Source organism: Talaromyces proteolyticus (genome assembly GCF_021365285.1).
Source record: "Talaromyces proteolyticus strain PMI_201 chromosome Unknown BGW36scaffold_1, whole genome shotgun sequence".
NCBI lineage: Eukaryota > Fungi > Ascomycota > Eurotiomycetes > Eurotiales > Trichocomaceae > Talaromyces > Talaromyces proteolyticus.
The window spans coordinates 1,937,552-1,962,615 of NW_025764277.1; the positions used below are offsets into that span (position 1 = coordinate 1,937,552).

The 25,064-nt window shown below is 47.3% G+C and overlaps 11 protein-coding genes across 11 annotated transcripts; 6 read left to right on the forward strand and 5 right to left on the reverse strand.

Moving 5' to 3' along the window:
• Positions 1–856: 856 nt before the first annotated feature.
• On the reverse strand, positions 857–3,204 carry BGW36DRAFT_12219 (uncharacterized protein). The gene is made up of 8 exons (XM_046209291.1): positions 2,864–3,204; positions 2,756–2,795; positions 2,193–2,704; positions 2,038–2,133; positions 1,789–1,983; positions 1,479–1,717; positions 1,365–1,421; positions 857–1,290 (listed from the first exon to the last, which is right to left on the reverse strand). The coding sequence occupies exons 1-8, from the start codon at positions 3,066–3,068 to the stop codon at positions 958–960; spliced, it is 1,677 nt and encodes a 558-aa protein (XP_046077974.1). The 5' UTR covers positions 3,069–3,204; the 3' UTR covers positions 857–957.
• Positions 3,205–3,724: 520 nt separating this feature from the next.
• On the forward strand, positions 3,725–6,796 carry BGW36DRAFT_367416 (putative beta-N-acetylglucosaminidase). Its single transcript, XM_046214861.1, has 3 exons — positions 3,725–3,940; positions 4,019–6,193; positions 6,289–6,796. Exons 1-3 carry the CDS (start codon positions 3,911–3,913, stop codon positions 6,649–6,651), a joined length of 2,568 nt encoding a protein of 855 aa, XP_046077975.1. The 5' UTR covers positions 3,725–3,910; the 3' UTR covers positions 6,652–6,796.
• A 1,183-nt stretch (positions 6,797–7,979) lies between these two features.
• Positions 7,980–9,496, forward strand: BGW36DRAFT_367417 (Bestrophin, RFP-TM, chloride channel-domain-containing protein). The gene is made up of 3 exons (XM_046214862.1): positions 7,980–8,292; positions 8,366–8,913; positions 8,963–9,496. The coding sequence occupies exons 1-3, from the start codon at positions 8,029–8,031 to the stop codon at positions 9,330–9,332; spliced, it is 1,182 nt and encodes a 393-aa protein (XP_046077976.1). The 5' UTR covers positions 7,980–8,028; the 3' UTR covers positions 9,333–9,496.
• Positions 9,497–9,552: 56 nt separating this feature from the next.
• BGW36DRAFT_456836 (uncharacterized protein) lies at positions 9,553–10,652 on the reverse strand (the record flags this gene model as incomplete). Its single annotated transcript, XM_046221942.1, has 2 exons — positions 9,553–10,572; positions 10,623–10,652. 2 exons carry the CDS (start codon positions 10,650–10,652, stop codon positions 9,553–9,555), a joined length of 1,050 nt encoding a protein of 349 aa, XP_046077977.1.
• A 298-nt stretch (positions 10,653–10,950) lies between these two features.
• Positions 10,951–12,554, reverse strand: BGW36DRAFT_413333 (uncharacterized protein). The gene is made up of 7 exons (XM_046219247.1): positions 12,348–12,554; positions 12,163–12,297; positions 11,960–12,100; positions 11,782–11,910; positions 11,567–11,734; positions 11,358–11,512; positions 10,951–11,305 (listed from the first exon to the last, which is right to left on the reverse strand). The coding sequence occupies exons 1-7, from the start codon at positions 12,489–12,491 to the stop codon at positions 11,086–11,088; spliced, it is 1,092 nt and encodes a 363-aa protein (XP_046077978.1). The 5' UTR covers positions 12,492–12,554; the 3' UTR covers positions 10,951–11,085.
• Positions 12,555–12,781: 227 nt separating this feature from the next.
• BGW36DRAFT_284394 (putative vacuolar protein sorting vps16) lies at positions 12,782–15,587 on the forward strand (the record flags this gene model as incomplete). Its single annotated transcript, XM_046210233.1, has 7 exons — positions 12,782–12,926; positions 12,980–13,086; positions 13,134–13,262; positions 13,309–13,802; positions 13,848–13,942; positions 13,999–15,269; positions 15,336–15,587. The coding sequence occupies 7 exons, from the start codon at positions 12,782–12,784 to the stop codon at positions 15,585–15,587; spliced, it is 2,493 nt and encodes an 830-aa protein (XP_046077979.1).
• A 35-nt stretch (positions 15,588–15,622) lies between these two features.
• On the reverse strand, positions 15,623–16,266 carry BGW36DRAFT_353768 (Alb1-domain-containing protein; the record flags this gene model as incomplete). Its single annotated transcript, XM_046213465.1, has 3 exons — positions 15,623–15,826; positions 15,885–16,174; positions 16,236–16,266. The coding sequence occupies 3 exons, from the start codon at positions 16,264–16,266 to the stop codon at positions 15,623–15,625; spliced, it is 525 nt and encodes a 174-aa protein (XP_046077980.1).
• A 49-nt stretch (positions 16,267–16,315) lies between these two features.
• Positions 16,316–18,939, forward strand: BGW36DRAFT_367421 (putative ubiquitin hydrolase). Its single transcript, XM_046214863.1, has one exon. It carries the CDS (start codon positions 16,577–16,579, stop codon positions 18,596–18,598), a length of 2,022 nt encoding a protein of 673 aa, XP_046077981.1. The 5' UTR covers positions 16,316–16,576; the 3' UTR covers positions 18,599–18,939.
• On the reverse strand, positions 18,940–19,885 carry BGW36DRAFT_367424 (EF-hand superfamily Ca2+modulated protein). Its single transcript, XM_046214864.1, has 3 exons — positions 19,793–19,885; positions 19,531–19,727; positions 18,940–19,478 (listed from the first exon to the last, which is right to left on the reverse strand). Exons 1-3 carry the CDS (start codon positions 19,793–19,795, stop codon positions 19,109–19,111), a joined length of 570 nt encoding a protein of 189 aa, XP_046077982.1. The 5' UTR covers positions 19,796–19,885; the 3' UTR covers positions 18,940–19,108.
• Positions 19,886–20,098: 213 nt separating this feature from the next.
• BGW36DRAFT_284960 (putative thioredoxin) lies at positions 20,099–22,003 on the forward strand (the record flags this gene model as incomplete). The annotated part of the gene is made up of 4 exons (XM_046210279.1): positions 20,099–20,134; positions 20,196–20,210; positions 20,258–20,479; positions 20,534–22,003. 4 exons carry the CDS (start codon positions 20,099–20,101, stop codon positions 22,001–22,003), a joined length of 1,743 nt encoding a protein of 580 aa, XP_046077983.1.
• Positions 22,004–22,085: 82 nt separating this feature from the next.
• On the forward strand, positions 22,086–24,941 carry BGW36DRAFT_12323 (kinesin-like protein). Its single transcript, XM_046209293.1, has 4 exons — positions 22,086–22,334; positions 22,408–22,482; positions 22,541–22,911; positions 22,971–24,941. The coding sequence occupies exons 1-4, from the start codon at positions 22,168–22,170 to the stop codon at positions 24,647–24,649; spliced, it is 2,292 nt and encodes a 763-aa protein (XP_046077984.1). The 5' UTR covers positions 22,086–22,167; the 3' UTR covers positions 24,650–24,941.
• Positions 24,942–25,064: the final 123 nt, after the last annotated feature.

Below are 25,064 nucleotides of genomic sequence, written 5' to 3' on the forward strand. Positions count from 1 at the left end.
ATCTTTGAGCTCTCTCACGAGTGAGATTTCTCTGATAATAGCCGGTAGTGCTGAGAGATTGGTTCTAAGACTGATCGCTGGCCACTGGGTTCTTGATGCATAAGTTCCCTTACCCCGCTCTGTCCAGGGATCTTGCGAAGACTTTTGGAGAATAAACAGAGAGACCTGATGTTTTTAACCAAGACCCCAATTTACGCAACGGAGTCGAATGTCTGCTAAAAACCATGGCAGCCCTTGAGGGATCACAGGCCGAGTGGACGGTTAGACCCCGTGGTGTTCTAAATAACCGTCTGATTAACATTAATAGCTGGTAAGCTAATACTTCATATCCTAGCTGTACAACTTGTGTCTTATTTCAAGTCCTCTCTTGAGATCTAGACCTAGATTGATGTATGCTTCTTTACCTAATTTGTAAATATTATTGACATACATTTTATTACCGGCTTTTTTCTCTCATACATTGCACTTACTTTGATTGCAAATATTTCAAGGATCTTCTAATCTTATACGCCTTTTAGAGTGATCTCTGGGTAGAATATATTCGATGTCAGTCTAGTGTGCCCTGCCTTAAAAGAAGATGTCGGATGCCTCTCACAGTCTGCACTTCCATCTTTAAATAATTTCCTACAAGAGGTTCTACCTCACTTGTATTAGTCCATTTTATTCTTTCACTTTTGAGTAAATTGAGAAGCTGAGATATGTTTAGTTAAGCTTGATGGAAAGTTAGAAAGTAGAAATATAAGAAAGTTTGAAAATGGATTAGCCGTTGGCTTCGTTTATCACGCGTCAGAACCAGAGTAAAACAAACACTATTTTTTAATTAATATATAGATTTTCAAAGTTTTTATATTTGTATGTAAATTCGATCAATTCAACCGTATCAGTTGAATGGCGGGCTTCTCAGCTTAATGTTGACACTCATATTAGCAGCTAAACCATCGTTCTTTAATTCTAGCCCTATTTCGCAGTATGACCCACGATCTGATCCACCACTCCTTCCTTCGGCAGACCGCTTTCAACAACCACTCGCGCGATCTGCTTATCCTCAAGAAATTTGCGCGCGTCTTTTCTGCCCTTTTCCACATCCACAAAACAAATCGCGATCATCGCCGCCGTGCAGATGGCAAATAGGAAAGGAAAGCCCATCCAATTGTTTTGTGAGTTGTTGATAATCGCCTGGACTACATTGGGGCCAATGATAGAGGAGGCTCGGTTGGTGATTCCGAAGAGGGCGAAGAACATGTTTTCGTAGCCGCGAGGGATCAGTTCAGAGATCATAGTTTGGGAGTACTTATTTTTTTTATTTTATTAGATGACGTTAGACAGAGGTTGGGGGGTTTATGAAAACGAGATGTGAAACTCACCGCATAATAAGGAGCCTGGAACAGGCCAAATAGGACATTATAAAAGTAAAACTCCCACTATTTATTAGCCCTATGTTAGTGAATCCCCATACGCCTGGCAGGATCAATACTTGCCATGTTGTGATAGCCTATACGATTCGTCCACAAGCCGAGCATTCCCCAGAAAGGGATAAAGATACTGAAAAAGTTGGTGACCAAGAACATCGGTTTTGTCTTCACCCTAAAGTACTTTTGGAAGTACCAAAACCCAAAAGTCGAGGCAATGGAACAGCACGCTTGCGCAATCCCAAGGTACGTTATCTGCAAGAAGGAAAAATTGACTAAATCGTTTTGAATAATTGAGACAAGGGTACCTGTTGGTGGATTGCAATGTTAGCTGGTCGCTGCGTTGCGAGTGAATACGATTGCACGAGGTATTACTTACCGGTTGTGTTGAGACCATCGGCAAGAAGGAAGAAAGCGCCAAAATACAGAAAGGTCTGTGGCAGTGCGCGGATTTCACGTATAGCTCCCCAGACCTGCTTGAAGCCGATAGTGAAATAGCTGGATCCCTTGGGCAGTTTGGGGCCGGGGCGGCGCTGTTGAAAGATGAACCACCAGATGCCGAGAACGACCCAATCTAAAGGAGAGAAATTAGAGGCGAATTATCACAGACAAAAGGGCATATACATACACGAATTGGTCAGACAGAGCGCAAGGTTATTGGAAAATTCTTCACTCTGGAGCGGAAGCAGCACACTGAGATTAATGAGCAGTGTGAGGAGATACCCTAGTCATGATTTCTTAATTTTTATTATCGGGGATGGTTTGAGCGAGAAAGAAACGAACCAATGTTGCTGTGAGCCGTGGAAATATTGCTGATGTGATTCTTTTCCAAACTTTCAATCATGTCGTACTCACCCCGGGAGATTTTGCCCTCTGTCAAATCCTCGTCTCGGGCCTTGCGCACATGTGGCATGTATCGCGCGAGCCGAGGAAAGACAGCTGCATAGAAAACCAGCGTAGCGCCATACGATATGTACCCAATAATGTACAGGCCCATGGCAGCCGGCCACTGGCTTGGGTTCCGGATTGCCATCATGCCATATTGTACTGCCCAGCAGATGCCGGTGAGGACGAGAAGCGGGTAGCGGCCAAAGGAGCCATAGTCTGCTGCGCTGCCAAGCCAGACGAACATAACGGTCATGAAGGTGAAGCAGAGACCGTTGGCAATAAGAACGACAGAACTAGTCGAGCGCTCGCCGCCGGCCCAAGGGACCACGCAGGCCGAAGAGGCGGTACATGGTTGGGGAGGTTCGCTGCCGGGGATGTAGCCGGCGTTAGTCAGGGCCCATTGGAAGCTAGAAAGTCAGCATTTTATCTTCCTCTTCGCTGCTGAATGTCTTCCTTACAGATTTTGACTGTATGACCCAGGGCCGACGCCGTTGTCACCTGAACCGATAACATGTTAACCCACTCTGCTACAGTTTGTACCAATCCTCCAATGACAGAATGTTTACCATTATAGTATAGATAATATGCCCACAGCTCTTTCCGTGAGGTCGTCGGCTGCTCATAAGCATCTTCATCAACACCAAACTGATGCACAAAGCTCTTGTTCATATCGGGGTCAGTGACTGCAGTGGCTACACCACCTTTAGTGAGGTCGTCTTTATGGTGATCATTGTCTTGTTGACTGATCTCCTCAAGTTCATCGATTTCCATGTCGAACAGATGGATACACCAGGGAGATTCACACGGAATAAATTTAGGTCACGGTGTGGCCATAAGAACACTTCAATCGAGGTGATCGCGTGCTGCTATATACAATCTTTGCCATGTGAGTGACATAATGGATCATGCATGAGACAGGCCAGTTGACATCTGTAAGACAACACTAGTGTGCCGATAGCAACCATCCCCGTACAACCTGGCAGAGTAGCAGTTCGCTAGTCCACTCAATAGCGCTAGTAGCTGACAACAGGAGGGCCATCGCAATGGTACAATGGCTTTGCGACTTTGGCTTTAGAACAAATGGTCGCCAGCATCCTCGCCTAAACCAGCAAGTGGGTGTAGTTAGGTCTGACATGACAAAAGCTTATCTAGCAAGTGGAACTGGAGGCCATGTTGTCCAACGGCCTAAAATAGGCCAATGGGGCGTGGTTAAAGTTGTAATCGGCTATCTAGCGAGATAAGAGCTGCAATTCTTGGTATCGATCCACCGTGGATGCGGGGAGGTTTATACAAGGGAATGTAACGGTGGGAAGAACTGGCCAGCCACATAGGTATGTGGAAACAATCTCTCGGTGGTCCCGGGCTTTGTTTACCGGCACCTGTACCGGTTCGCCGGACCCCGCCGTACTCTTACTCTTCAATCCACAAAACAAGCAGGCATTGTTCCCTTCAATAACAACCCTTACGGGCAGCGTGGAGATCTTGCGGAGTGGAAGGTGGTATCCACAAAAGGGGTTCGATGTGACGCCAGGATACAATTCTGGAGGCTAGAAAAGAGACCAGAAAGCTGCATACCAGGCGGACAAGTACAATGAAAAGACAAAGCAGTCGCGATGCCAGATTTACGCAAGAAGGTTGGACAGGTAGGTTTTTGGACATATCCCGAGAGATATCGATAAATTGTCTATCCGTAAATTAGTCGTCGCTAACTGCGACATTAGCTGTTCGCTGTCGGCTTCCACAGCACGGAAGTCGACACGGAGATCAAATCCATGATCCATGATTATGGTGTTGGAGCAATCATATTGTTCAAAAGAAACATTCAGAATGGGGCACAATTGAAAGCTTTGACTCTTGCTCTGCAGCAAGAAGCTCGCACTGCAGGTCATGAACAGCCTCTTTTCATCGCGCTAGATCAGGAGAATGGCCTGATCACTCGAATTTCTCCACCCATGGCACCGCAACAGCCCGGCATGATGACATTGGGGGCTGCGGGCTCAGCTCATCTCGCGTATGAGGTCGCAAAGGCGACTGGAGAGACATTGCGATGTTTTGGCATCAATATGAATTACGCACCCATTGGGGATATCAACTCGGAGCCATTGAACCCTGTAATTGGGACACGTAGCCCTGGCGACGAACCTGAATTCGTGTCTAGTATTTCCAGCGCCACGGCTCGTGGACTTCGTGAAGAAAAGGTCGTCCCAAGTATTAAGCATTTCCCTGGCCATGGGGACACGGCCGTAGACTCGCACTTTGGGCTGCCAGTTATCAATAAATCGCGCCAGGAGCTGGAAAAATGTGAGCTTGTTCCTTTTCGGCGTGCCGTCGCAGAGGGGATTGAGACGGTGATGATGGCGCACATCGCTCTTCCCGGGATCGGAGATGATAAACTACCGGCGAGCCTATCGCCTACTGCGCTCGGAATTCTCCGCAAGGAGATGAAGTATGACGGTGTGATTATTACTGACTGTTTGGAAATGGACGGGGTTCGAGCAACATTCGGAACCGTTGACGGAACAGTCATGGCGTTGAAAGCCGGGAGTGATAGTATCATGATCTGCCATACATACGACGTCCAGGCCGCCGCCATCAACAGAGTTTGTCAAGAGATCGAGAAGGGAAATTTTACTGTGCAGCGCATCGACAGTTCTGCGGATAGGCTTAAGGCTCTTAAATCCAAATTTCTGTCTTGGGATGAGGCTTTGAGCCATCCAGATGAAAACTTTTTGGCCGGAATAAATGAGAAAAATGAAAAACTCTCCCAGGAGGCTTATGCTCGCGCGGTCACTTTGATCCGATCCCAGTCGGGTATTCTTCCTCTCTCGACAACAGCCAAAACGGTCTTCCTTTCACCTGGAGGTAATATCCCAGCTGGAGGCGCTGTAGACAGTGGTATTGATGAGACCAAATCCAGAGTACCGCATACATCCGCCTTATTCGGAAATGTGCTACGAGAGTATAATGCCAATGTGACTGACATCCGCTATGATGAAGATGGTCTATCAAGCGACCAATGGAAAGAGATAGAGGATGCGGGAACCGTTATTTTTGCAACTCGCAATGCAATGGAGTCTCCCTATCAGCACGAGCTTGGCCTAGAGGTAGCTCGTCGAGCATTGAAGGTCGTCCATATTGCAACATGTGCTCCGTATGACTTCCTAGACGATCAAGTGGTGCATACGTACCTAGCCACCTACGAACCTACCATTGCGGCATTCACTGCAGCCGTGAAGATTCTCTATGGTAAAGCAACTTCACAGGGCAAGCTACCAGTTGGAAATACCTCCAGTGCAAAAGATATTCAGTTCAAAATCGACCCCTTCCATCCCGATGACTTAGATGCAATTGGCGGGATTTGGGCCGCATGTTTCCAACCGTATAACCTCCACGTGTCACAGCTTTCGCAGCTCATATCCGCTCCAGGTGGGAGACATCTAGTGGTAAAGGACGGAGTTAGTGTCGTGGGCTTTGTTCTAGCCTTCGTTACACCAGCTACGCCTCTTGCCCAGCAAAAGACAGCGCATATTGCTGTCCTTGCCGTTTCGCCATCGCACCAAAACCGAGGTATTGGCACTGCTCTTCTTGCGAGAATCCGTGAAATACTCCGAGCGGAGCATCAGCTGTTTACCTTCAAACTTGGCAGTGGGTTTCCTCGCTTCTGGCCTGGGTTGCCGTGCGACTTACTGCCAAATGCGAGGGAATTTTTTGTCCATCGCGGGGCTAGACTGGTACGCGAAGGAGATGTAGATATGTTTCAAGATATCACGGAGTTTGAAGGTTCTAACATATATCTCGAACGGGCTGCGGAGAGAGGTTTCACCTTCCGACCACTACAACAAGACGAATACGACGCATGCATTGAACTACAAAAGAAGAATTTTGGCCACAGTGGGGTATGTCCTCTCTTTCTTTACCATATTTTTTCCCCCTCCCACCCTTTTTGTTTCAACTGTTGCAGGGTTGTGCTTTTGCTAATATGATAAAATAGGGCTGGGTGGATGCGTTCGTCTCTCTTCCCCCTTCCCAGGAGCCGAACAGCGTCATGGTTGCCTTCAATTCTACAGGCAGACAGATCGGATGGACTCTCATGCTGTCGCCAGACAACAAATTGCTCCAACAACAGTGGGCATTCCCGCCCCTGCTAGGGCCGAAGACTGGCTTGATAGGTTGTGTAGGTGTGGATACAGAGTGGAGATCCCAAGGCATTGGGCTGGCGCTTATAAGCCACGCAATCCAGAATATGCAAGCTCGTGGCGTTGAGAAGGTGTTTGTCGATTGGACAGACAAAGTCGAATGGTACGGCAAGGTTGGATTTCGAGTTTGGAAGGAGTATATCATGGCAGAAATCTGAGCGTTTCGTTTTCTCGCTTGTGCGTTTCTTGCAGAATGAGACTCCTTAGTGGCCAACCCTCAAAATGGTAGCCATGTTATTAGAATGGTTTTTAGATAGTAGACTACTCGGTATCGATAATAAATTGCCAGGATTGCCTTCTTAATCTCAACTTCACTAAAATGTAGCGTGGTTTTGAATGGTAATTAACCACATCTGCACCTTGAATACATCATGTTACAAAATACCTCTATGCTGGACCTGAAGCTATGCGTCGACGAATCCACCAGCAGATTGTCTAAAATTTTAAATGCTTTTAGGTTAGTTAAATGTTTTAATAAACTATTAGAAGCTTTGAAGCTAATTGAATTTATTCATTTAAATCTGCTACAATTGATTGCAAAAGTGGTGTGTGCTTTTACTTCAATTGTTTCTCAAAACCCTAATATATTTCGCTCTAATATTTATAAAGTAAAGCGTTAGAATATTTATGTTCCAAAAATTTATTCTCTCCTGCATATATAAAGATATGGAGAGAGATACACAATCCAAATAAAGTTTGCCCTGTATGCTTGCTGAGGCACTATACCCTCATTATTAACTTCCTCGTATTCTTTATCGAATTTAATGGCACAGCGAACGTTTGTCTTTGGAATATCTCCGCTTATTGTACGTTCAGGCTCAACTGTTATATAATGGAAGCAGATTCAAGGATGGTAATAATCGTGGTAGACTACATATCGTTTGATAGAGAGGGTTAAATGAAACCAACCAACCACCCAACTAACTAATGTATTGGAAAAGCAGATCTATGCTTTAATACCACATTTGTGAATGTGAATGTCAAAAGTGATGTTTTCTGATTGTACTCGGATGGCAGTCAGCAACTCCCGCTATCTGAGGTGTGATGAGGTCATTACTCATAATCATGCCATTAATAAACCCTCAGATTGATGATTCTAGATTAGAGCCATCTGAGTACAGTAGCAATACACGTCACTAAAGGATAATCTACATGATTTTCTAGGAGGATCATCCACAAGTAGAAGAATGTTTATATAAAGTAACACTTGTATCATAAATATATGTAATTAAATATTTTGAGTTATAAAATATTCAGCACTATATAATATAGAAATCGAAATTAGGGATATCACAATAATTTATAAACATAGTTTAGTATCTACTGGCAATGGGACATTGGAAACAGTTGAAGACCGTAAGAGCATGCCCCGTTTTTGCAATCAACTTTAACTGGATCAAAACTAGCGCATTTCACACGTGGGTACAAGGGTAATAGTATTACCGTAATACTGGAGCTTCCCCGCTTGTCAACACCATCTCCATACTAGTACTCCTAATTCATACCACTACCTACACATATATCGGCGTATAACCATGCGCTTCAGTGAGCCCACGACGCCCACAGGTCCCACTAACCCCGGCCTAGGACAAGGCCGTCACCATTTCCGCTCGGGAACGCATCCGTTCATGCTGTCCACCCGTTCCAAGCCTCGCCGCTTACCTCTGGTATTCCGCTTCATCAAAGGCGCTATCCACGGCGCCATCCTGATCCCCGTCATCTGCCATGCTGTGTTCACCGCTATCGTGGTGGTTCTCGACCATTATGCCTTTAATACCGTCGGCTTACCGTCGACCATCGTATGTCTCCTATACATAGCTCTGTTCTAGCTCTGCGTTCTAGCTCGCTGTGCTTGCCTTCTAACTGCAATAGATCCCCTCCCTCTCTATCGTCGTCGGTCTGATGCTCGTGTTCCGCAATCAGACATCATACAACCGCTTCTGGGATGGCCGCAACGGCGTGCAAACCGTGCACACCTCGGTTCGCAACCTCGTGCGCAACATCCTGACGCACTCCTACACAATCGACCGCCCGCTGACCGCCGAAGAGAAAGATGACATCGAACGCACCGTGCGATTTTTAATGGCCATTCCCTACGCCGTCAAAAACCATCTCCGCGCCGAATGGGGCGCCGCATGGGCCGCCAGAATCGGGCAGGATATTGATGAAGTCGGCGAGACCGTGTTCAATCCCGTCTATGCCAGTCTGCTGCCTGTTGGCTTGGAGGGCCATGAGCAGGATGGCCTGGGACTGCCGTTTCAATTAACATTTTTCGTTGATAGCTTTATCAAGCGTGGCGTGTTGCGGGAATGGTTCAGTGCCCCTGGAGCAAGTCAGATGCAGGCTCAGCTTGGGGCGTTGACGCAGGCGATTGGGTCGTTGGAGGTTATTAAAATGACTCCGATTCCTGTTGCTCATCTGTAAGAAGTATCCTTTTTATGCGCGTGTTGTATCACGCTGACCAGACAGAATCCATCAAAAGCAAGTCCTTGCGCTCTTCGGCTGTGTTCTCCCCTTCGCCATGGTCGACGAGCTTGATTGGTGGTCTGTGCCCATTGTCACCCTGGTGATTTTCACGCTCTACGGTATCGAGGGCATCGGCTCGCAGCTCGAAGATCCGTTTGGGTATGATCGGAACGATATCAAGATGGACGCTATCGTGTCCGACGCAAACGTGGAGATTGAGGTTATTTTGACTGAGTGGCGGCGCGTTACCGCTGCAGCGGAGATTGCTGTGAAACAGGGCCAGAATAGAGATGGACAGTCAGCGCCGCCGCCGAGTGCGAGTAAAAAGTATCAACCGGGGGATTTGTTCTTGAGGACAGGCCACGGTCGGTGAATGTACTGAAATATACGTGGAATGATGCTTGTGGGTGAGGTTGATGTATTAATTTCTGTTTCTGTTGCCTTGTCACTGCTACTCGAACAAGTATGCAGGCATTTACCAATGTTGAACATAACTTTATCTTATTCCATATCTAATTTACACATCTCATTCATGAACCAGCCCAGCGAAGCAGCCTTTCATCCCATCCTTCCTAGCCCGCCGAAATTGGCTCTCAGATAGTCCCATCGGTGGAAACATCACAATCGATGGAAATCGAAACAACCTCATCCTCCAATACCAACATCTCCTTGTCCACTGCATCCCAACCCCCCTGCCGCGGGCTAGGAGTAGCCGCCGTCGACCATCTTGAAGGAGAATCCTGGCCCATTTTAGGAGACTTCTTGCTTCGGACACTCTCTGTTTCGCTGTCGATATCGCGAATCCGTTTTTTCGACGGCGAGGAAGTCGTGGAGGGGAGCTGGATTTCCGCCGATGAGATGTCTAGCAATATCGCTTCGGGCTTGTTTTCGTTTCGCTGGCGACCCGTCCATTCAGACTCTTTTACAATGGATAAGCTTTCAGGAGCACTGTTCCGGCGAGATATTCTCTTTGATGGAGCGTCAGAGAATCTGCACCTATCGATCGACGAACCGCCTTTGCCGTGCTCTACACTCCCATCAAATTCATCCGAAATAACAATAGGGTTCTCATAACAACCAGTACGGCCACCACCATCGCGGGATAGCGCTGGATCCTCAAGTGGGTTCAGACCCGGACTGTGAACAGTCGGGCTCGCAAACGGGTCTTGCACAGCAACCATCCTCTCAACCTCAACACTGACACTCTGCCGCCGTGGCTCTTGCTTCGCCCATCCAAGCTCCCGACGAGGCCTCTCAGATCTCTGCACTCGCCCACTCCGAACGAAATCCGCCGTCACATACCTAATCGCACGGATGCGCTCCTCTGCATCCCGCTCTAGATCATCCAGTTGCGCGTGTGTTTTGTCTAGCGCGTCTAGAATCCAGTTTTGATTCGGAATCCACGCGAACTTGCGGCCGTCGATGGTCGTGGGGCCGTGGTGCCACCAGAACTCGTGCGCGGCGCGAAGTGTCCATGTGTCGCAGTGTGAGTGTAGTTGGTGTTCCCAGAGCGAGCGCAGTTGGTGGTGCAGGCTGTAGATGGCCTCGTAGCGGGAGCGTACGGGGCCGGTGAGATGGCGAGGGTAGTAGGATGGGAGGGTGGGCGAGGAGATCTAGCTCGAGAGGTTAGTTTGTGGGAGGGGGAAGGGGAGGGCGTAGTTACGTAGAATATGGGAGGGTCGGGGTCATTCATGGTGGAATATCTGCTTAAATGCAATGGCTTGATGGGCTGGTGTAGAGTGAGAATGGGGATATTGCTGTGAATAGTGATGGATAGGATAGACTGATGAGTGAGGGTGAAGGGTTGGGATCACATAGCAGGCAGAGATTGGCAGAAATAGATGTTGTTGAAGATAGGAAGAGGGTTGAACAACAAAGCCTGGCGTTTGCAGAGGTTGGCTTTGTAGTGTGTTTGCAAGATTCTCTTTATCTAGTCGTTAGTCGTGAATTTCACTATAACATATTTTTACCCCTTTATCTTGATTGATGTTGACGATTCTTATACATTATTTCTGCTAGAGAATGACTAGGTACATTGAATACTTGACTGTTTCATGTCAAGGCAAGCATAGTCAGTACATATAGGGTATTATCCTAGGCAACCTAGTATACAGCTAGGGCAGTGTTTATAACGGCGACTCAACCTCAGATATAACAGTTTCAATTACTTGATCAGCATCTACCCCTCTTAGGAGCAGCTCAACAGACTCAGGCTGGCTTCCATATTGCAAACTCCTATCATCTTCCGTCCTACCTATGTTGATTCGATGACGATAGACTTTTTTCGCTGCAAGATCGACTATTGAAGGAGTGAGGTAGTCAATACTATGCAACGAAGCCAAAGCCCTGCTTTCGTCAGTAAATTACCAAAAGTAAATGAAGTAATATATTATCTTACTTGGCAACAAGGTAAAAGTGCTTAGTAGCTCTAGCGGATATTCCGCCGACAACAGCACGGTTGAGCCGCAGAAATACCACGATGTTTTGCAGATAGCGGCCAACTTCAGCCGACACCGAGACATTTTTGCTTGATAGATGTAGGTCGGAGATTATCTGAGAAATATTAGCAAACGCAAAATCCACCCGAACAGAAGATGCATTATGTACATTTTCAGAAATATAGTGGTTGCCAAACTGCAACTTTTCATCCCCGTGGCGTTTCCTCACAACTGAAGAAAGCGACTCACGATCCTCGGATATCCAGCTTTCGTCGTCTTCAAGGTTGGGGTATCCAGCATTAAGCTCATGGAAATGGCAGAATAGAAGGTGATCGTTCTGTTTCGAGTTAGGGTAGGTAGTTACGTCCTCGTGAGATGACTCACTAAATGCTTATTTAAAGGAAGATTATGACTTCTTCGGCTTGCGTTATACCCGATCACTGGTAAGAAAAGAAAAGTCTTTTGGGCAGGATGGACGGATTTCCTAGTGAATATCCGTTTGGATCGTATCAACTGTCACGAATTAGTATAAGAGTAATCAACAGAGTCTTGATTGATATACTTCAAGAGCCTGTATTTGAACGCTGTCATTGGCAACGTTAAAATTTTTGGCGATAATAACGTTCACGATTTTCCTCTCGTCGAGATATGCTCGATCTAAGGGGAATCTAGATTGAGCGCGACTTTGAGAGGACGAGGTACCCTATAAAACCATTAGATGTCTTTGTTAAATATAAGTTGATCTGACTAGTATACTGCACGTACAGAATCTACATTTGCACCATAATAGCGACCCCGTCTCCGTTCAGGCGCTAGTATGCCACTACTAAAATCATCTAAAGACGTATCCGGAGTGAAGTCAAGAATAGCATAGGACAAGCCAAAGGCCCGTTCGCATATCTGGGACACGTTAATATATAGTAAGAATATACAAAAGAAAGGCGAAATACCAAAGCTAGCTCTCCAGACACATCGTCAACATTGGCGACTGGCGTTTCAATGAGACAATGCTCCTGGCAGACAAGAGAGAGCAGAAGGGCAAGTTCCAGGTCGCTCAAGTTGGATACAAGATAATCAATCGCGGGTGGGTCCATGGATCATACAGTATATAAAGCATAAGTGTTGCGCGACTAGAACGCGGTCTAGGCTAGAGTATATGCATCCACCAACTGACGATGTTGATATAGACTCAAATAATGCAGTGACTAGACGCTAGAGCAAATGAGGCATAGCGGGAAATAATAGCCTCGAAGCTTCCTCGTGGGAGCCTATCCGGACGTTGCTTCTTCCCTGCGCAACACAACAATATTAAGTTTAATAACGATAATAAGTTTATAACGCGCGAAGGAGGCCGTCTTGATGACGCTGGGGCTGATGTACTGTCATGGCTCCGTCCAATCCCCGCGCTGACTGGGAGAAGCTGGGCGATCAATTCTACCGCAAGGTGAAATTGTATGAGGCCGTCTTCGACGAAGACTTGGAGCTGGAGAACTACATCGTCGCCGGCGCACCATACGGAGGCGCACTCGGTATATTCCATCTTTATCTACTGCTGTCAAATGTGAGGCTAATTGCGCCTTAGCGCTTTATCGAAATGAAAGCAGGCTGTATCAATACCGAGATGCTCAGACATCGAAGGCCAGTATAGAAATATACTCTTACTCTGGCAAACTGATTAGTCGCTTGAACGTATGCTCAACTTTCATTCGTATCAGATTAGTACTGACACATGATAGTGGGAGTATGGCGCGATCAAAGGACTTGGTTGGTCCGACAATGAAGAGTTGCTCGCTGTGACCGAAGATGGCACCGTGCGTCGCTACTTTGGTCTACACGGCGACTTTGCACCGTTCTCACTCGGCAATGTATGTATATATGTCTGTATTAGGGATAGTAATCTAACTTCAAAAGGGTGCGGAAGAATACGGCGTTCGATCCTGCCGTTTCTGGTCCTCTGGTTTTGTGGCTTTATTATCCAACAACCAGCTTATTGCTGTTTCTAACTACAAAGAGCCCCGGCCAAAACTACTCGCTCCGTCCCCGGAAGGCGAAGTGTCGTCTTGGTCATTGACGCCTCCAGCCTACACCTTGTCGCGCACTGTCGAGGTTCTACTAGCTGTCGATAAGACCATTTACGGCATTGATGGTACCGAGGCACTTGACCGGGTGCTTCAAAATGGACCTTTCAAGCATGTCGCCTCTTCAACTACAGGTGGCTTAGTAGCTCTCTACACGGGAGATGGCAAGGTGTGGATCGTGAGCAGCGACTTCCAGAACAAACACGGCGAATACGACTCGAAAGCAAAAACTCCTCCGTTGTCTATGGAATGGTGTGGAGAGGAAGCCGTCATTCTAGCGTGGGAGGATGAAATACATGTAGTAAGCACAAATGGTGCGTCATCTAAGTGAGTACATTTATCCACGATTCCTTATTCTTGCTGACTTGCAAGGCATTACTACGATGGACGGGTGCATGTTATTCCCGAACTAGACGGAGTAAGACTCATAACAAATGAGACTTGCGAATTCTTCCACAAAATCCCTGGTATGGTACCCCTGTTCGAGTTAGATTCTCTTTCAATACACTAATCAGATTGAAAGTTGTCACGGAGGATGTCTTCAGACTTGGATCTACCTTTCCCTCTTCGGTTCTTCTTGATTCTGTGGATCTTTTGGATAAAAAATCTCCCAAAGTAGATGAGATCATGCAGCGCATCCGACCAAGTCTCCCAGAAGCTGTGGATGTTTGTGTTCGAGCGGCCGGTCATGAATTTGACGAGTACTGGCAAAAGCGACTTTTGAAAGCAGCTTCCTTTGGCAAGTCTGTATTAGATCTTTATAATAGCGACGACTTTGTCGATATGACCGAGAAACTCAGAGTGCTCAAAGCAGTTCGTGACTTTGAGATTGGCATGCCTATGTCCTTCGATCAATATCTACGCCTAACCCCAGAGAGATTGATAGACCGACTTATCAATCGTCACGAGTACCTCTTAGCAATACGAATTTCAGAATTCCTGCGCATGCCAGCAGATAAGATATATATTCACTGGGCGTGCCAAAAGGTCAAGGTCTCTACTGCTGGCGATGATGCTCTGTGCAAACTGATTGTGCAGAGACTAGAAGGAAAACTAGGGATCTCTTTTGAGACAGTTGCGCAGTCTGCATATGACGAGGGTAGGGCACATCTCGCTACCCAGCTTTTGAACTACGAACCTCGTGCTGGGAAACAAGTCCCATTGCTTCTTAATATGGAAGAAGACGACGTTGCGCTTGACAAAGCCATGGAAAGCGGTGATACGGATCTGATTTACTATGTTCTACTGCATATGAAAAAGAAACTTCCTCTTTCGACCTTCTTCAGGACTATCAATGACAGACCTACAGCTGCAGCACTAGTTGAGACATCGGCAAAGGGCAGTGATATTGAACTCTTGAAAGACTTGTATTACCAGGACGACAGGCCCATTGACGGATCTAATATTTTCATTATTGAGGCACTGTCACGCGACGATGTCCAATCGAAAATCGACAAATTGAACCAAGCTTCGCGTGTACTCACGGATTCAAAAGAAGGCGCTACACAATTCCAACAAAAGTCCATTGCCGAAGCTACTCAACTTCTTCGTGTTCAAGAAAGTCTGGATAAAGAGTTATCTGACGGCACTGACTTTGTCGGTCTTAGTGTCAATGAGACCGTCTACCGATTGATCAAGACTGGATACGGGAAACGAGCACAAAAACTATACAGCGAGTTTAAGATGTCAGACGTGACGTTTTGGTGGACTCGATTACGTGCTTTAGTTGCCAAAAGAGATTGGGGCGAACTCGAACAAATTTCTAAAAACAAAAAGTCTCCTATTGGTTGGGAGGTAAGGTGGTCTAGAAGATCTCTCTATATCCTATAATTCCGTTTACATTTCTGACACCGAATATAGCCATTTTATAACGAAATTCTAGGGGCAGGTAACACGAAACTAGCATCAATGTTCGTTCCTAAATGCACTAACCTGCCCGCTGCTGAGAGAATCGAAATGTGGATGAAATGCGGCATGGTTGTAAAGGCAGGAGAAGAAGCCCTGAGAGCCAAAGATATGAATGCCCTCGAGGTATTGCGGACAAAGGCACCTGGTTCAGCTGTAGGTGAGATAGACCGCATGATCAATCAACTTCGACCAAAGAATAGGTAGTCGGGGTCTCGTCAATAGCAGATAGTCCATTCTACTCAGGTAATTTCGTCATCTTCATCAATAGTTCCGTGTTCCGCAGGAGGAATAGAATCTCCAGGTTGTGCAAAAACGGAGCGGTTTGCATTTGTGGCACCCTCAGAAGACTGCTGTAGATCAACTTGCTCATCATCACTGTCTTCGGCTTGTTGGAGAATTTTGGTCGCTATGTTGTTCTTGCTGTTCAAGTCTTCCCATTGTGCCTGCGAAGCTACGTTAGCGCTGTGGTGTTGACTGGACTCTCTCCAATGTATCACATACACTGCGAGCTTTTACGATCTTTGCTCTCCCGGCGCTTTTCGCGACCTTATTTTCGAGTTGATCCAGTACAGCTTCCGCCCTCTCGATATTCTTTTGCTGGCGCAATCGCTGTGCTCGCGATATTGCCTTCGTCTTCGACTTTTTCTTAGATATACCAGCGCTCGCATGAACTGCATGGATCGCCGGTGATTTCGACGATGCCTCAATCCGAGGCATCGATCTTAGCGATTTGTCGACATCGGCAGAAGGCGACGTCTCTCGGCGGGCAGCACGAGAATTCAGGGAAGTGGCTAAGACACAGTGATTAGATTTTATTTTAAAACCAATCAACCGGAGATATCTTCATCTTACACTTTTTCTTCAATTTTCCAGTGCGTCCCATGGTGATCTTCGTAATTATTAAATAAATCACAAATTTGCGGCGCAGAATATCAGCATTTGATGTGGTTGTGGGGAACGGGCCATTATCGATAAAAGAAAAGTTTCCGGCAGGGCGCAGAGACCAAGCACGCACTTAGTCATGCTCTTGCCTCGACCAACCTTGTATCTTGTTTTAGCCTCACGCCGCCTTCACTTTCGCCGGTTCCCTCCTGCACTACTATCATGTTCGTCCGTGGTACTCGTGATACGCGCGCCTCTTTCTTAAATGAATTAACCACCCACTCGCTCGCCCTCCGATCTGCATCCTCGCCATGAGCTACCATGGCCAGACCTTCAATCCGAACACCGTTGTTGGCTCCACCCAGAATGACTCTTCGCCTGCATACTCACGAAGTAGCCTCATTTTCACGCTTATCGGCGGACTGGTCTTCTTATTTTGGCTCATCCTTCCGTATCTAGGGATCTACCCTCTGGCCATTTCTGGAGCGTTGTGGAACATTTTCGTCTACTTGATTCCATCCCAAATAGTGGCGGCGCTGGACACGGCGAATCAAGGCCCAAATGCAAACGAATCCATGACGTCCCTGACAATACGGCAAAAGAGCGAGGCGATGCAACGAATCCTCGGCCTTGATAGGAGCTCCTTGTACTCGATACTGCCGAGAGGCCGCAGTCTCTCGGGTTTGGGAAGCGCATTGCTAGGGGCAAGAGAACCTGTACCTCCTGGCCTTGGAAACTGGGACAATTCTTGCTACCAGAATAGTGTTATACAGGGGCTCTCGTCGCTTGAATCGTTCATGAATTTTCTAAATTACAATATTCGCAATTTGGACGAACGTGGGCCGCTGTTGACCCACCGTGCTTTACAGGAGATTACAGAGATGCTGAATGATCCTATTAATCATGGTCAGAAGTTTTGGATACCGTCCGAGCTCAAGTCAATGAGCAGCTGGCAGCAACAGGATGCGCAGGAATACTTCTCGAAGATTATGGATCAGCTTGACAGAGAGATTAGGGACGCATTGAAGGGAGTGACTACTAATATTGGGCTGAGGTTTACTAGTCCAAAGGAACATCTAGCCGGGGCCTCGGAATCTGTGCTGTCATCTGAAGATGATGTTCAACAACGGGAAACTTTCGCGAATCCGTTAGAAGGCCTGCTCGCGCAACGGGTTGGCTGCATGCGTTGCGGATGGACAGAGGGATTATCCCTCATTCCCTTCAATTGCTTGACTGTTTCTATTGGAAAAGAACAGGAGTACGATATTCGTGATTGTCTTGATAGTTACATGACATTGGAGCACATCGAAGGCGTCGAGTGTGCTAAATGCACATTACTACGCACAAAAGACCAGCTTTGTCATCTGCTCAAACAGATCGAAGTTGATGAAGAACAAGCAGATACCACCCAGCCATCGAAGCTGTCTGAAACGTTAAGGGACTCTGCGCAAACGCGTCTTCAGGCCGTTCAGGATGCTTTAGATGAGGAAGACTTCACAGAGACAGCTCTATCGAAGAAGTGCCATATACCATCGAAGAGCAGGGTATCGGTGACCAAGTCACGCCAGGCCGTTATTGCTAGACCGCCTAAGAATTTGGTCGCCCATGTCAATCGGAGTGTTTTCGATGAGAACACTGGTATGTTGAGAAAGAACTATGCCGATGTCAGATTCCCGGGGGTTCTCGACTTGAGTGATTGGTGCCTTGGACACTTCGATGGCAAAAAGGAGCTACAGGAAACTTGGAACACTGATCCGCAGTCTTCCATGCTGTCACAATCTGGGGCAATAAGTGAAGCTCTCAATCGCAAATATGAGCTACGGGCCGTTGTAACCCATTATGGACGGCATGAGAATGGTCATTATATTTGCTACAGAAAGTTTTCGACTAGGGATTTTCCTGTTGAGATTCCTGAAAGGGTAGAACAGATTGAACAGGTTGATGACGAAAAGGACGTTCTTCATAGGTGGTTTCGACTCAGTGATGAAGACGTGCAGATGGTCAGCGACCAAGCCGTGTTCAATCAAGGTGGCGTCTTTATGTTGTTTTATGAGCGGATCGATGAGATAGAAGAAACTTTTCAGGAAACGACGATGCACTTTACCGAAAAGGATGTGCAGAATGTACATACCGAAGAGTTAAGTGCAACTTCAGGAATGCCTGCATATCAAAAGGCTGAAATATCCGGCATAGCCTCTACTTTAAGCGCGACATCATATGCCGAATCCGATATTTGCAAATCAGACATGTCTGTAAATAGCCCATTGTCCGGTGGCTCGTCTCAGTCCTCTTTGACCGCGCCTGACACGGCCCCCTTGCGTGAATATCCCTAGCCAAATGATGGCTTCATTGTTTCAGTTTCTAGATCTTACGATCTCTTTTGGTTGAATTTCATTTTCAGAACTTGATACCCACCGTGCGACCGTCGTCTTGACTGGAGGTTTATGATTTTCCTTTCTTATTTTCTTCCGGGACAGACTACTGAAGATACTGTCTCTCCTGTATTCTATATTCTATTGTAGCTAGTGTAAAGTCCGCTGGGTTTGCGTTTCTGGCGTTGATCTGGATTGCATAGACTTGCCGTTGTTGACGAACGCCCGAGATATTGTACACCGAAGTTAGTATTTGACATCATGAGTGAGTTCATCGTTATTGTCTACGACATTTTCTGATCAGCTTTAGCTAGCATCAATGTATGTGCATTAGAAGAAATTATCCTGTAGACAAACACAGTCCAAACTCCAGACATGCATCCAAATGGTTTTTACAAGCAGCCCACCATTTCCAAAACCGAACACCAAATGAATCACACCCATCATCAAATGCAGCAGGAAACTGAAACCCTAAAAAACGCCAGCTCTAGACATAACATCTCGAAATTGCTCCAACGTCACCCCCCTCTGCAAATTATCACCCCCATTCGCCTCCCGAATCATATCTTTTAGTAGATCATCCCCAACATTCCCATCCTCCTTCAAATCACGCGCAATCCTTCGCAGATGTTGCACCGTGATCGGCCCATCTGACCCCTTCGTAAACAACCGATACGCAGCATCGACTTCGGCCGCAAGCGACTCATCACTGCGCATATGCAGTTTGGCAGCTGCCACGGACACAAACGCTTCATACGTCACGAAGCCCGTTGAGGTGGGATCGACGGCGGAAATTATGGAGGATAACTCTGAGGAAGAGTCAGGCGGGAGACCGAGAGCACTGCAACAAGATTAGAGAAGGTCTCCATTAATATATATTGGTTCGTTCATACACCAGTGCTCGACGCACGTCTTCTGTCTGCATCACACCCTCCTTTTCGTCTTGAAATTCGGCATTTTTGTTTGCAAATAGCTGGAATGCTTCCTTGATTTCGAGTTCTTCCTCTGCGCTGATAGAGTTTTCTTTTGCGAGCTTGGATGCGCGTCGTTTTTTATCTTTGGTAGCAGCTCCGCCGCCGCGGCGGGTTGACTGGGAGCGCAGGGAAGATTAGCTTTGAAGATTAGGTCGATGTAGATGGAGCGAGGGAGATGTACCATGTTATGCAGTATGTGACGCTGCCAGGATTATGTGTGGAGCGATGTAGGCACGGTGTGAATCGTGATAGTAGAGGAATTAATGAATGAGTGATGACCGCCCGTCCCCGCATAGCACGGACTTTTAGTGGCGCCGGCCTGATTTCAAATGTCTGCCAAAGACAAGCAAGACGCACGCAGGGTTGCCTAGCTGAGGACATCCAAGCTATTTCCCCCCAAGTATTCGTTTCTAGATTTTTCATTTTCGCGTTTTGTTGTTTGATACAGGGTACTTTTTACCACATATTACTGCAGTAGATGGTTACGATGGATGTGGAGCTTTATGTTTATGACCTTTCCAAAGTACGTTCAATGTTTGTCCTAATTATCTAGAGTCTCAGGATACATACTAACAGCTAGCCAGGGTCTTGCGCGCATGGTATGTTCTATGGCGGCAGAATCCCATGCATTACTGATGATGACTAGTATTCAGCGTCCTTGACTGGAACCCAAATTGATGCAATATACCATACCTCCCTCGTCTTCGGCGGGGTGGAGTATTTCTTCGGACAGGGCATTCATCGCACTGTTCCCGGCACAACGCACCATGGCCAACCCATGGAAAAGCTACACATGGGGCAAACGGAGCTGCCCCAGGAGGTGATCCAGGAATATCTCGGGTCGCTAGCCGAGATTTATACCCCGGAGGTATGCTAGGATAGAACTGTTTATGGGAGTTTACTTATCTGACTGTTGGCCCAGTCCTACGATCTTTTCATGCACAACTGTAACAATTTTACGCAAGATCTGGCAATGTTTCTGGTTGGGAAGGGAATACCGGAACATATCCAGTCGTTGCCAAAGACTTTTTTAAGCACGCCCCTCGGGCAGATGTTACGGCCACAGATTGATGCTGCGATGCGCGGTATTACTCAGGCTGATCCAACGCAGAGAGTCCCTGCTCCTGTAGTGCAGCCACCACCTCAACTTCAGGATACATTGGCAGCGCCAGTGAAAGGGTACGTGAGGAACGTTAGTAATTTGAAGGAGCTAGAAGAGCAGCTGTCACTTGCATCGAATAGCTGCGCATGCATCTTCTTCACCTCCTCGACCTGCGCCCCATGTAAGATTGCTTATCCGGCATATGAGGAACTCGCAGAAGAAGCTGGGGATAATGCTGTTCTAATAAAAGTGGACTTGAATATCGCGTTTGATGTCAGCTCAAGGTATAGAGTTCGAGCGACGCCGACCTTCATGACCTTCCTCAGAGGCAAGAAGGAGGACGAATGGAGCGGCGCCAATCCAGCTCAACTCAAGGGCAACGTGCGTTTGCTGATACAAACTGCATTCCCGCCGCATCCTCATACGTCTCTGCGTCTGCCCAGTCTTCAGAGAGAGATCACAAGTTATGTCACCTATACAAAACTTCCGCCGCTGGATAAGTTGTTGCAGAAGATTGGTTCCTTAAAGGACGATCCTACGATACAGAGTCTTGTAGACTTTGTGAAGACAAGATCTACGGCTGAGCCTGCCGACACAGCCGTGCCAAACCTGTCCTTCCTTAGCGCTTTTCTACAGTCGACTTTTGATTCGATACCTAAAGAGAGCTATTTTGCTATTGTCGATTTGATCCGCGTTGCCTTTCTGGACGCTCGAGTTAGCGGTTTCTTTGCAGAGGAACCGCATCACAAGACTCTACTGACTCTCTTTTCGCCCTTTGATGATCTTGCCTCTTGCCCTTACAACTTACGAATTGTCATGCTTCAGCTAGCGTGCAACCTGTTCACAACACCCCTCTACCCGGAGCAGATTGCTACTAATCAGACATTACGCGGGGTCTGCATCCGATTGCTGACAGGGTCTCTCTTAGACAGCCGTTCCAATCTGCGCGTCGTTGCCGCATCATTTGCATATAATTTGGCTGCGTATAACCACAACGCACGATTCGCAGGTCATCCCGACAAACTTTCAGAAGGCGACCAGGTTGAGCTGGTGGCTTCTTTGGCCGAGGCAATTAACATGGAAGAGGAGAGCATTGAAGCGCTGCACGGTTGTCTTTTTGCACTTGGATTGTTCCTGTATGAGGCCCCGACTGACGGGGAGCTTTGCGATCTTTGTCGGGCCATGGGGATTGCCGACTCTGTTCTGGCGAAGAAACAGGTGGATAAGCTGAAGAGCGAGCCGCTGCTGAAAGAAGTGGGCCAGGAGCTGCTTGGGAAGGGGCTGAGATGAGGATATATACCATATAGACAATAGTTACGAATGAAGAGTAGTTAGTTCACGTTAACTGTAAAGCTGTTGAGAAAGCGATCGCCGTAGCAACGGGCCGACGGGGGGGAGCTGCGCTGGCAGCCTAACCCGATGCGGCAAAACCAAAACGAAGGCTTATCGGTGCTATGATCTTGTTCGTCGCTCTTCGCTTTGCATCAATTGCACTGTCTACTTTCTTGATCAAATCAATAAACAAGCATATAAACTTTTTTCTTCGAGGAATTTGCGCTTTCGTGCGGCGGTTCCCCCTTTCGCTCGCTATATCTCCAACACTACGTGCGGGGTCGCCCGTGTAAGTAAACATTCCTTGCCCGACAGCTATCTGCACATCGACCTGACCTCGCTCGCGCTCTCTGCCTTGACAGCTCTGGAACCCCAGGCAATCGTTTCACATTTCTACATCGCACAGAATCAGAACTTTCCCAGTTCAAGCTTAAAAGGTACCGTAGAGACAGGAACAACCTGGACAACATTTCATTCAAACATACCACAACCCAGTCAACCCAATCTATTGTTTATGTACATCAACCACATTTCTCGACAACGCGATCTAATCGCTCAGTTTGTACAGTTATTGAGGGGTAAAAGCAGGGAAATGGCACTGGATGTGCGCCTCTACAACCATCTCGGTCCTATCACGCACTCCTCGGCGGCTTCGGTTTCGAGTGCATCCGGATTCACCTCGAGTACCGCTGCGACAAGCGTGTCGATGGCATCCGCTCCAGCCATGCAATCTACAGCTTCGAGTCCCTCGTTGAGATCGCGAGAAAGTGTCATTGTATCCACCGGCGTGCCCTCGGGGATTCAAAGTCCTGGAGGGGGAGGGAATGTGAAGGTTGTTGTCAGAGTTCGCGGCTTTTTGCCTAGAGGTGAGTGTGGGATTAAATATAAGTCAATACAGAGCTGACTCATGGGTGTTTGCGACTAGAAACCCAAAAGGGCTCAGAATGCCTGATCTCAATGAACCCATTCACTCAAGCGACAACTCTTCGAGGTCCAGAATCAGACACAACAAAACCTCGCTCTCAGATACGGGGCAAGGTTTATGAGGATAAGACTTTCACCTTCGATCGGTCATTCTGGTCGCACAACCAGTCTGACGAACAATATGCCGACCAAGAAGATGTGTATAACTGTCTGGGAGAAGAATTCCTGGACCATAACTTTGAAGGATATCACACTTGCATTTTTGCCTATGGTCAAACCGGGTCTGGAAAGAGTTACACGATGATGGGCACTCCCGAACGACCTGGGTTAATCCCGAGAACGTGTGAAGATCTTTTTCAGAGAATCGACGAAGCTCAATCTGTCGACACAACTTATAATGTTCGAGTCTCTTACTTCGAGGTTTACAACGAACATGTCCGCGACCTTCTCGTACCACGCACAGAACCGCCTCACTATCTCAAGATTCGTGAATCGCCAACTGATGGGCCGTATGTCAAAGACCTAACAGATGTCCCTGTAAGAAGCTTTGCGGATGTCATGAACTGGATGAGGAAGGGCGATATGTCTAGAACTGTCGCAAGCACCAAGATGAATGATACCTCATCTCGATCACATGCAGTATTCACGATAGTTCTCAAGCAAATTCACCATGACCTCGCCTCCGACGAGACAACCGAACGAACTGCACGTATCCGTTTGGTAGATTTGGCCGGATCAGAGAGAGCAAAAGCGACTGAAGCAACTGGTCAAAGGCTGCGAGAAGGATCAAACATCAACAAATCGCTGACTACGCTAGGAAGAGTCATTGCCGCACTCGCTGACCCAAAGATGCAGCGTCCTGGACGTAGAGCGAAGGAAGTGGTGCCATACCGTGATTCGATTTTGACATGGCTTTTAAAAGACAGCTTAGGGGGGAATTCGAAGACTGCCATGATCGCGTGTATTGCGCCATCCGATTACGACGAGACGCTATCGACCCTTCGATACGCAGATCAGGCTAAGCGTATTCGCACGCGAGCTGTTGTCAACCAAGATCATGTTTCTGCCGCCGAACGAGATGCACAAATCTCTGAGATGACGGAGCAAATCCGCGTGTTGCAATTAGCAGTCAGCCAAAACTCTGCAACCAAGAGAGAGAGCGAGGTTCAGAATGAGAAACTAGAAGAATATCAACAACAGGTCGAAAAGATGCAGCGTCTTATGGAAGAGAACAAGATGGTCAGTGAATGCAAGATCAGACAGCTCCAGACCGAGAACGAGGCGCTCCGAAACCATTTGAAGCTTGCACTTGACAGTCTGAAGAACCCAATCCCCGATATCCCGCTCCGGAAACGAGAAACCAGTCTGGGATCACTGCGAACAGAGGAGACTGAAGAAACACAATCCAACGAGAGGGATCTCAAAACCCCGCCACCACCAGAAGAAGAAGAAGAGAACAGCGGCATCTGGGAAGACGACGACCAGGACAGTGCTGGCGAGCAAGACGATGTAGCATGGGAGATGCAGGCCGACATGGAGAACTTATTAGAAGAACTGACTTTGTTCAGACGGAAGCTCACAGCTGATCATGAACGATTTGGCATTGCGAGAGTCAAGGAAGACACGGAACGCCGTCCTTTCGGAAGGCTTTCGGTCAACAGTACATTTCAACGCTCGTAAACGATGCATTCACGAATTGGGTTTTACATTGCGAGGGGTCTGGTTTCTCTTTGTTATAAAGTTTTTGTTCGAGCACATACCTTTTCTACAGATAGCATACTTATGAAAGCGTTATCCTTCAATAATCCATACAAGTATCGATGCATATTTGAGTCTGGCGTTTCAAAATTGCAAGAGAGTCTAAATCTAAAAGCGTCACAATATCACATTGATCAGACAAAGTGCATAAGCAGCTCCACTACTGATGTACTTCGCATCGCCCACGAGTTAATGCAGAATGCATACAGCATGCATTGTAAGAGCTATTGCGGGCTGCAGCGGCGGCTATGCCCTGCGGAGGAGGGGCCATGAGTCATCATCCACTTGCATAGTTGGATTAATTATTACTCCCGCGCCCGCTCCCTTCTTGCGCCGA

Excerpts from the sequence above, each read along its gene's own strand:
- BGW36DRAFT_367424 (XM_046214864.1), bottom strand. Across the intron at positions 19,479-19,530 it reads GACGTGCGTCGAGCACTGGT|TGCTCTCGGTCTCCCGCCTG; the intron begins GTATGAACGAAC and ends ATCTTGTTGCAG.
- BGW36DRAFT_12219 (XM_046209291.1), bottom strand. The coding sequence starts at position 3,068 with ATGGAAATCGATGAACTTGAGGAGATCAGTCAACAAGACAATGATCAC. Across the intron at positions 1,718-1,788 it reads CGATGGTCTCAACACAACCG|GTACCCTTGTCTCAATTATT; the intron begins GTAAGTAATACC and ends ATCCACCAACAG. Across the intron at positions 1,422-1,478 it reads GTATAGGCTATCACAACATG|TGGGAGTTTTACTTTTATAA; the intron begins GCAAGTATTGAT and ends GCTAATAAATAG.
- BGW36DRAFT_367421 (XM_046214863.1), top strand. The coding sequence starts at position 16,577 with ATGAGCTACCATGGCCAGACCTTCAATCCGAACACCGTTGTTGGCTCC.
- BGW36DRAFT_12323 (XM_046209293.1), top strand. The coding sequence starts at position 22,168 with ATGATCTTGTTCGTCGCTCTTCGCTTTGCATCAATTGCACTGTCTACT. Across the intron at positions 22,335-22,407 it reads CTACGTGCGGGGTCGCCCGT|CTCTGGAACCCCAGGCAATC; the intron begins GTAAGTAAACAT and ends CTGCCTTGACAG. Across the intron at positions 22,912-22,970 it reads TCGCGGCTTTTTGCCTAGAG|AAACCCAAAAGGGCTCAGAA; the intron begins GTGAGTGTGGGA and ends GTTTGCGACTAG.
- BGW36DRAFT_367417 (XM_046214862.1), top strand. The coding sequence starts at position 8,029 with ATGCGCTTCAGTGAGCCCACGACGCCCACAGGTCCCACTAACCCCGGC. Across the intron at positions 8,293-8,365 it reads TCGGCTTACCGTCGACCATC|ATCCCCTCCCTCTCTATCGT; the intron begins GTATGTCTCCTA and ends TAACTGCAATAG. Across the intron at positions 8,914-8,962 it reads CCGATTCCTGTTGCTCATCT|AATCCATCAAAAGCAAGTCC; the intron begins GTAAGAAGTATC and ends CTGACCAGACAG.
- BGW36DRAFT_367416 (XM_046214861.1), top strand. The coding sequence starts at position 3,911 with ATGCCAGATTTACGCAAGAAGGTTGGACAG. Across the intron at positions 3,941-4,018 it reads TACGCAAGAAGGTTGGACAG|CTGTTCGCTGTCGGCTTCCA; the intron begins GTAGGTTTTTGG and ends CTGCGACATTAG. Across the intron at positions 6,194-6,288 it reads AGAATTTTGGCCACAGTGGG|GGCTGGGTGGATGCGTTCGT; the intron begins GTATGTCCTCTC and ends ATGATAAAATAG.
- BGW36DRAFT_413333 (XM_046219247.1), bottom strand. The coding sequence starts at position 12,491 with ATGGACCCACCCGCGATTGATTATCTTGTATCCAACTTGAGCGACCTG. Across the intron at positions 12,101-12,162 it reads ATGGTGCAAATGTAGATTCT|GGTACCTCGTCCTCTCAAAG; the intron begins GTACGTGCAGTA and ends ATGGTTTTATAG. Across the intron at positions 11,513-11,566 it reads ACCACTATATTTCTGAAAAT|ATAATCTCCGACCTACATCT; the intron begins GTACATAATGCA and ends AATATTTCTCAG.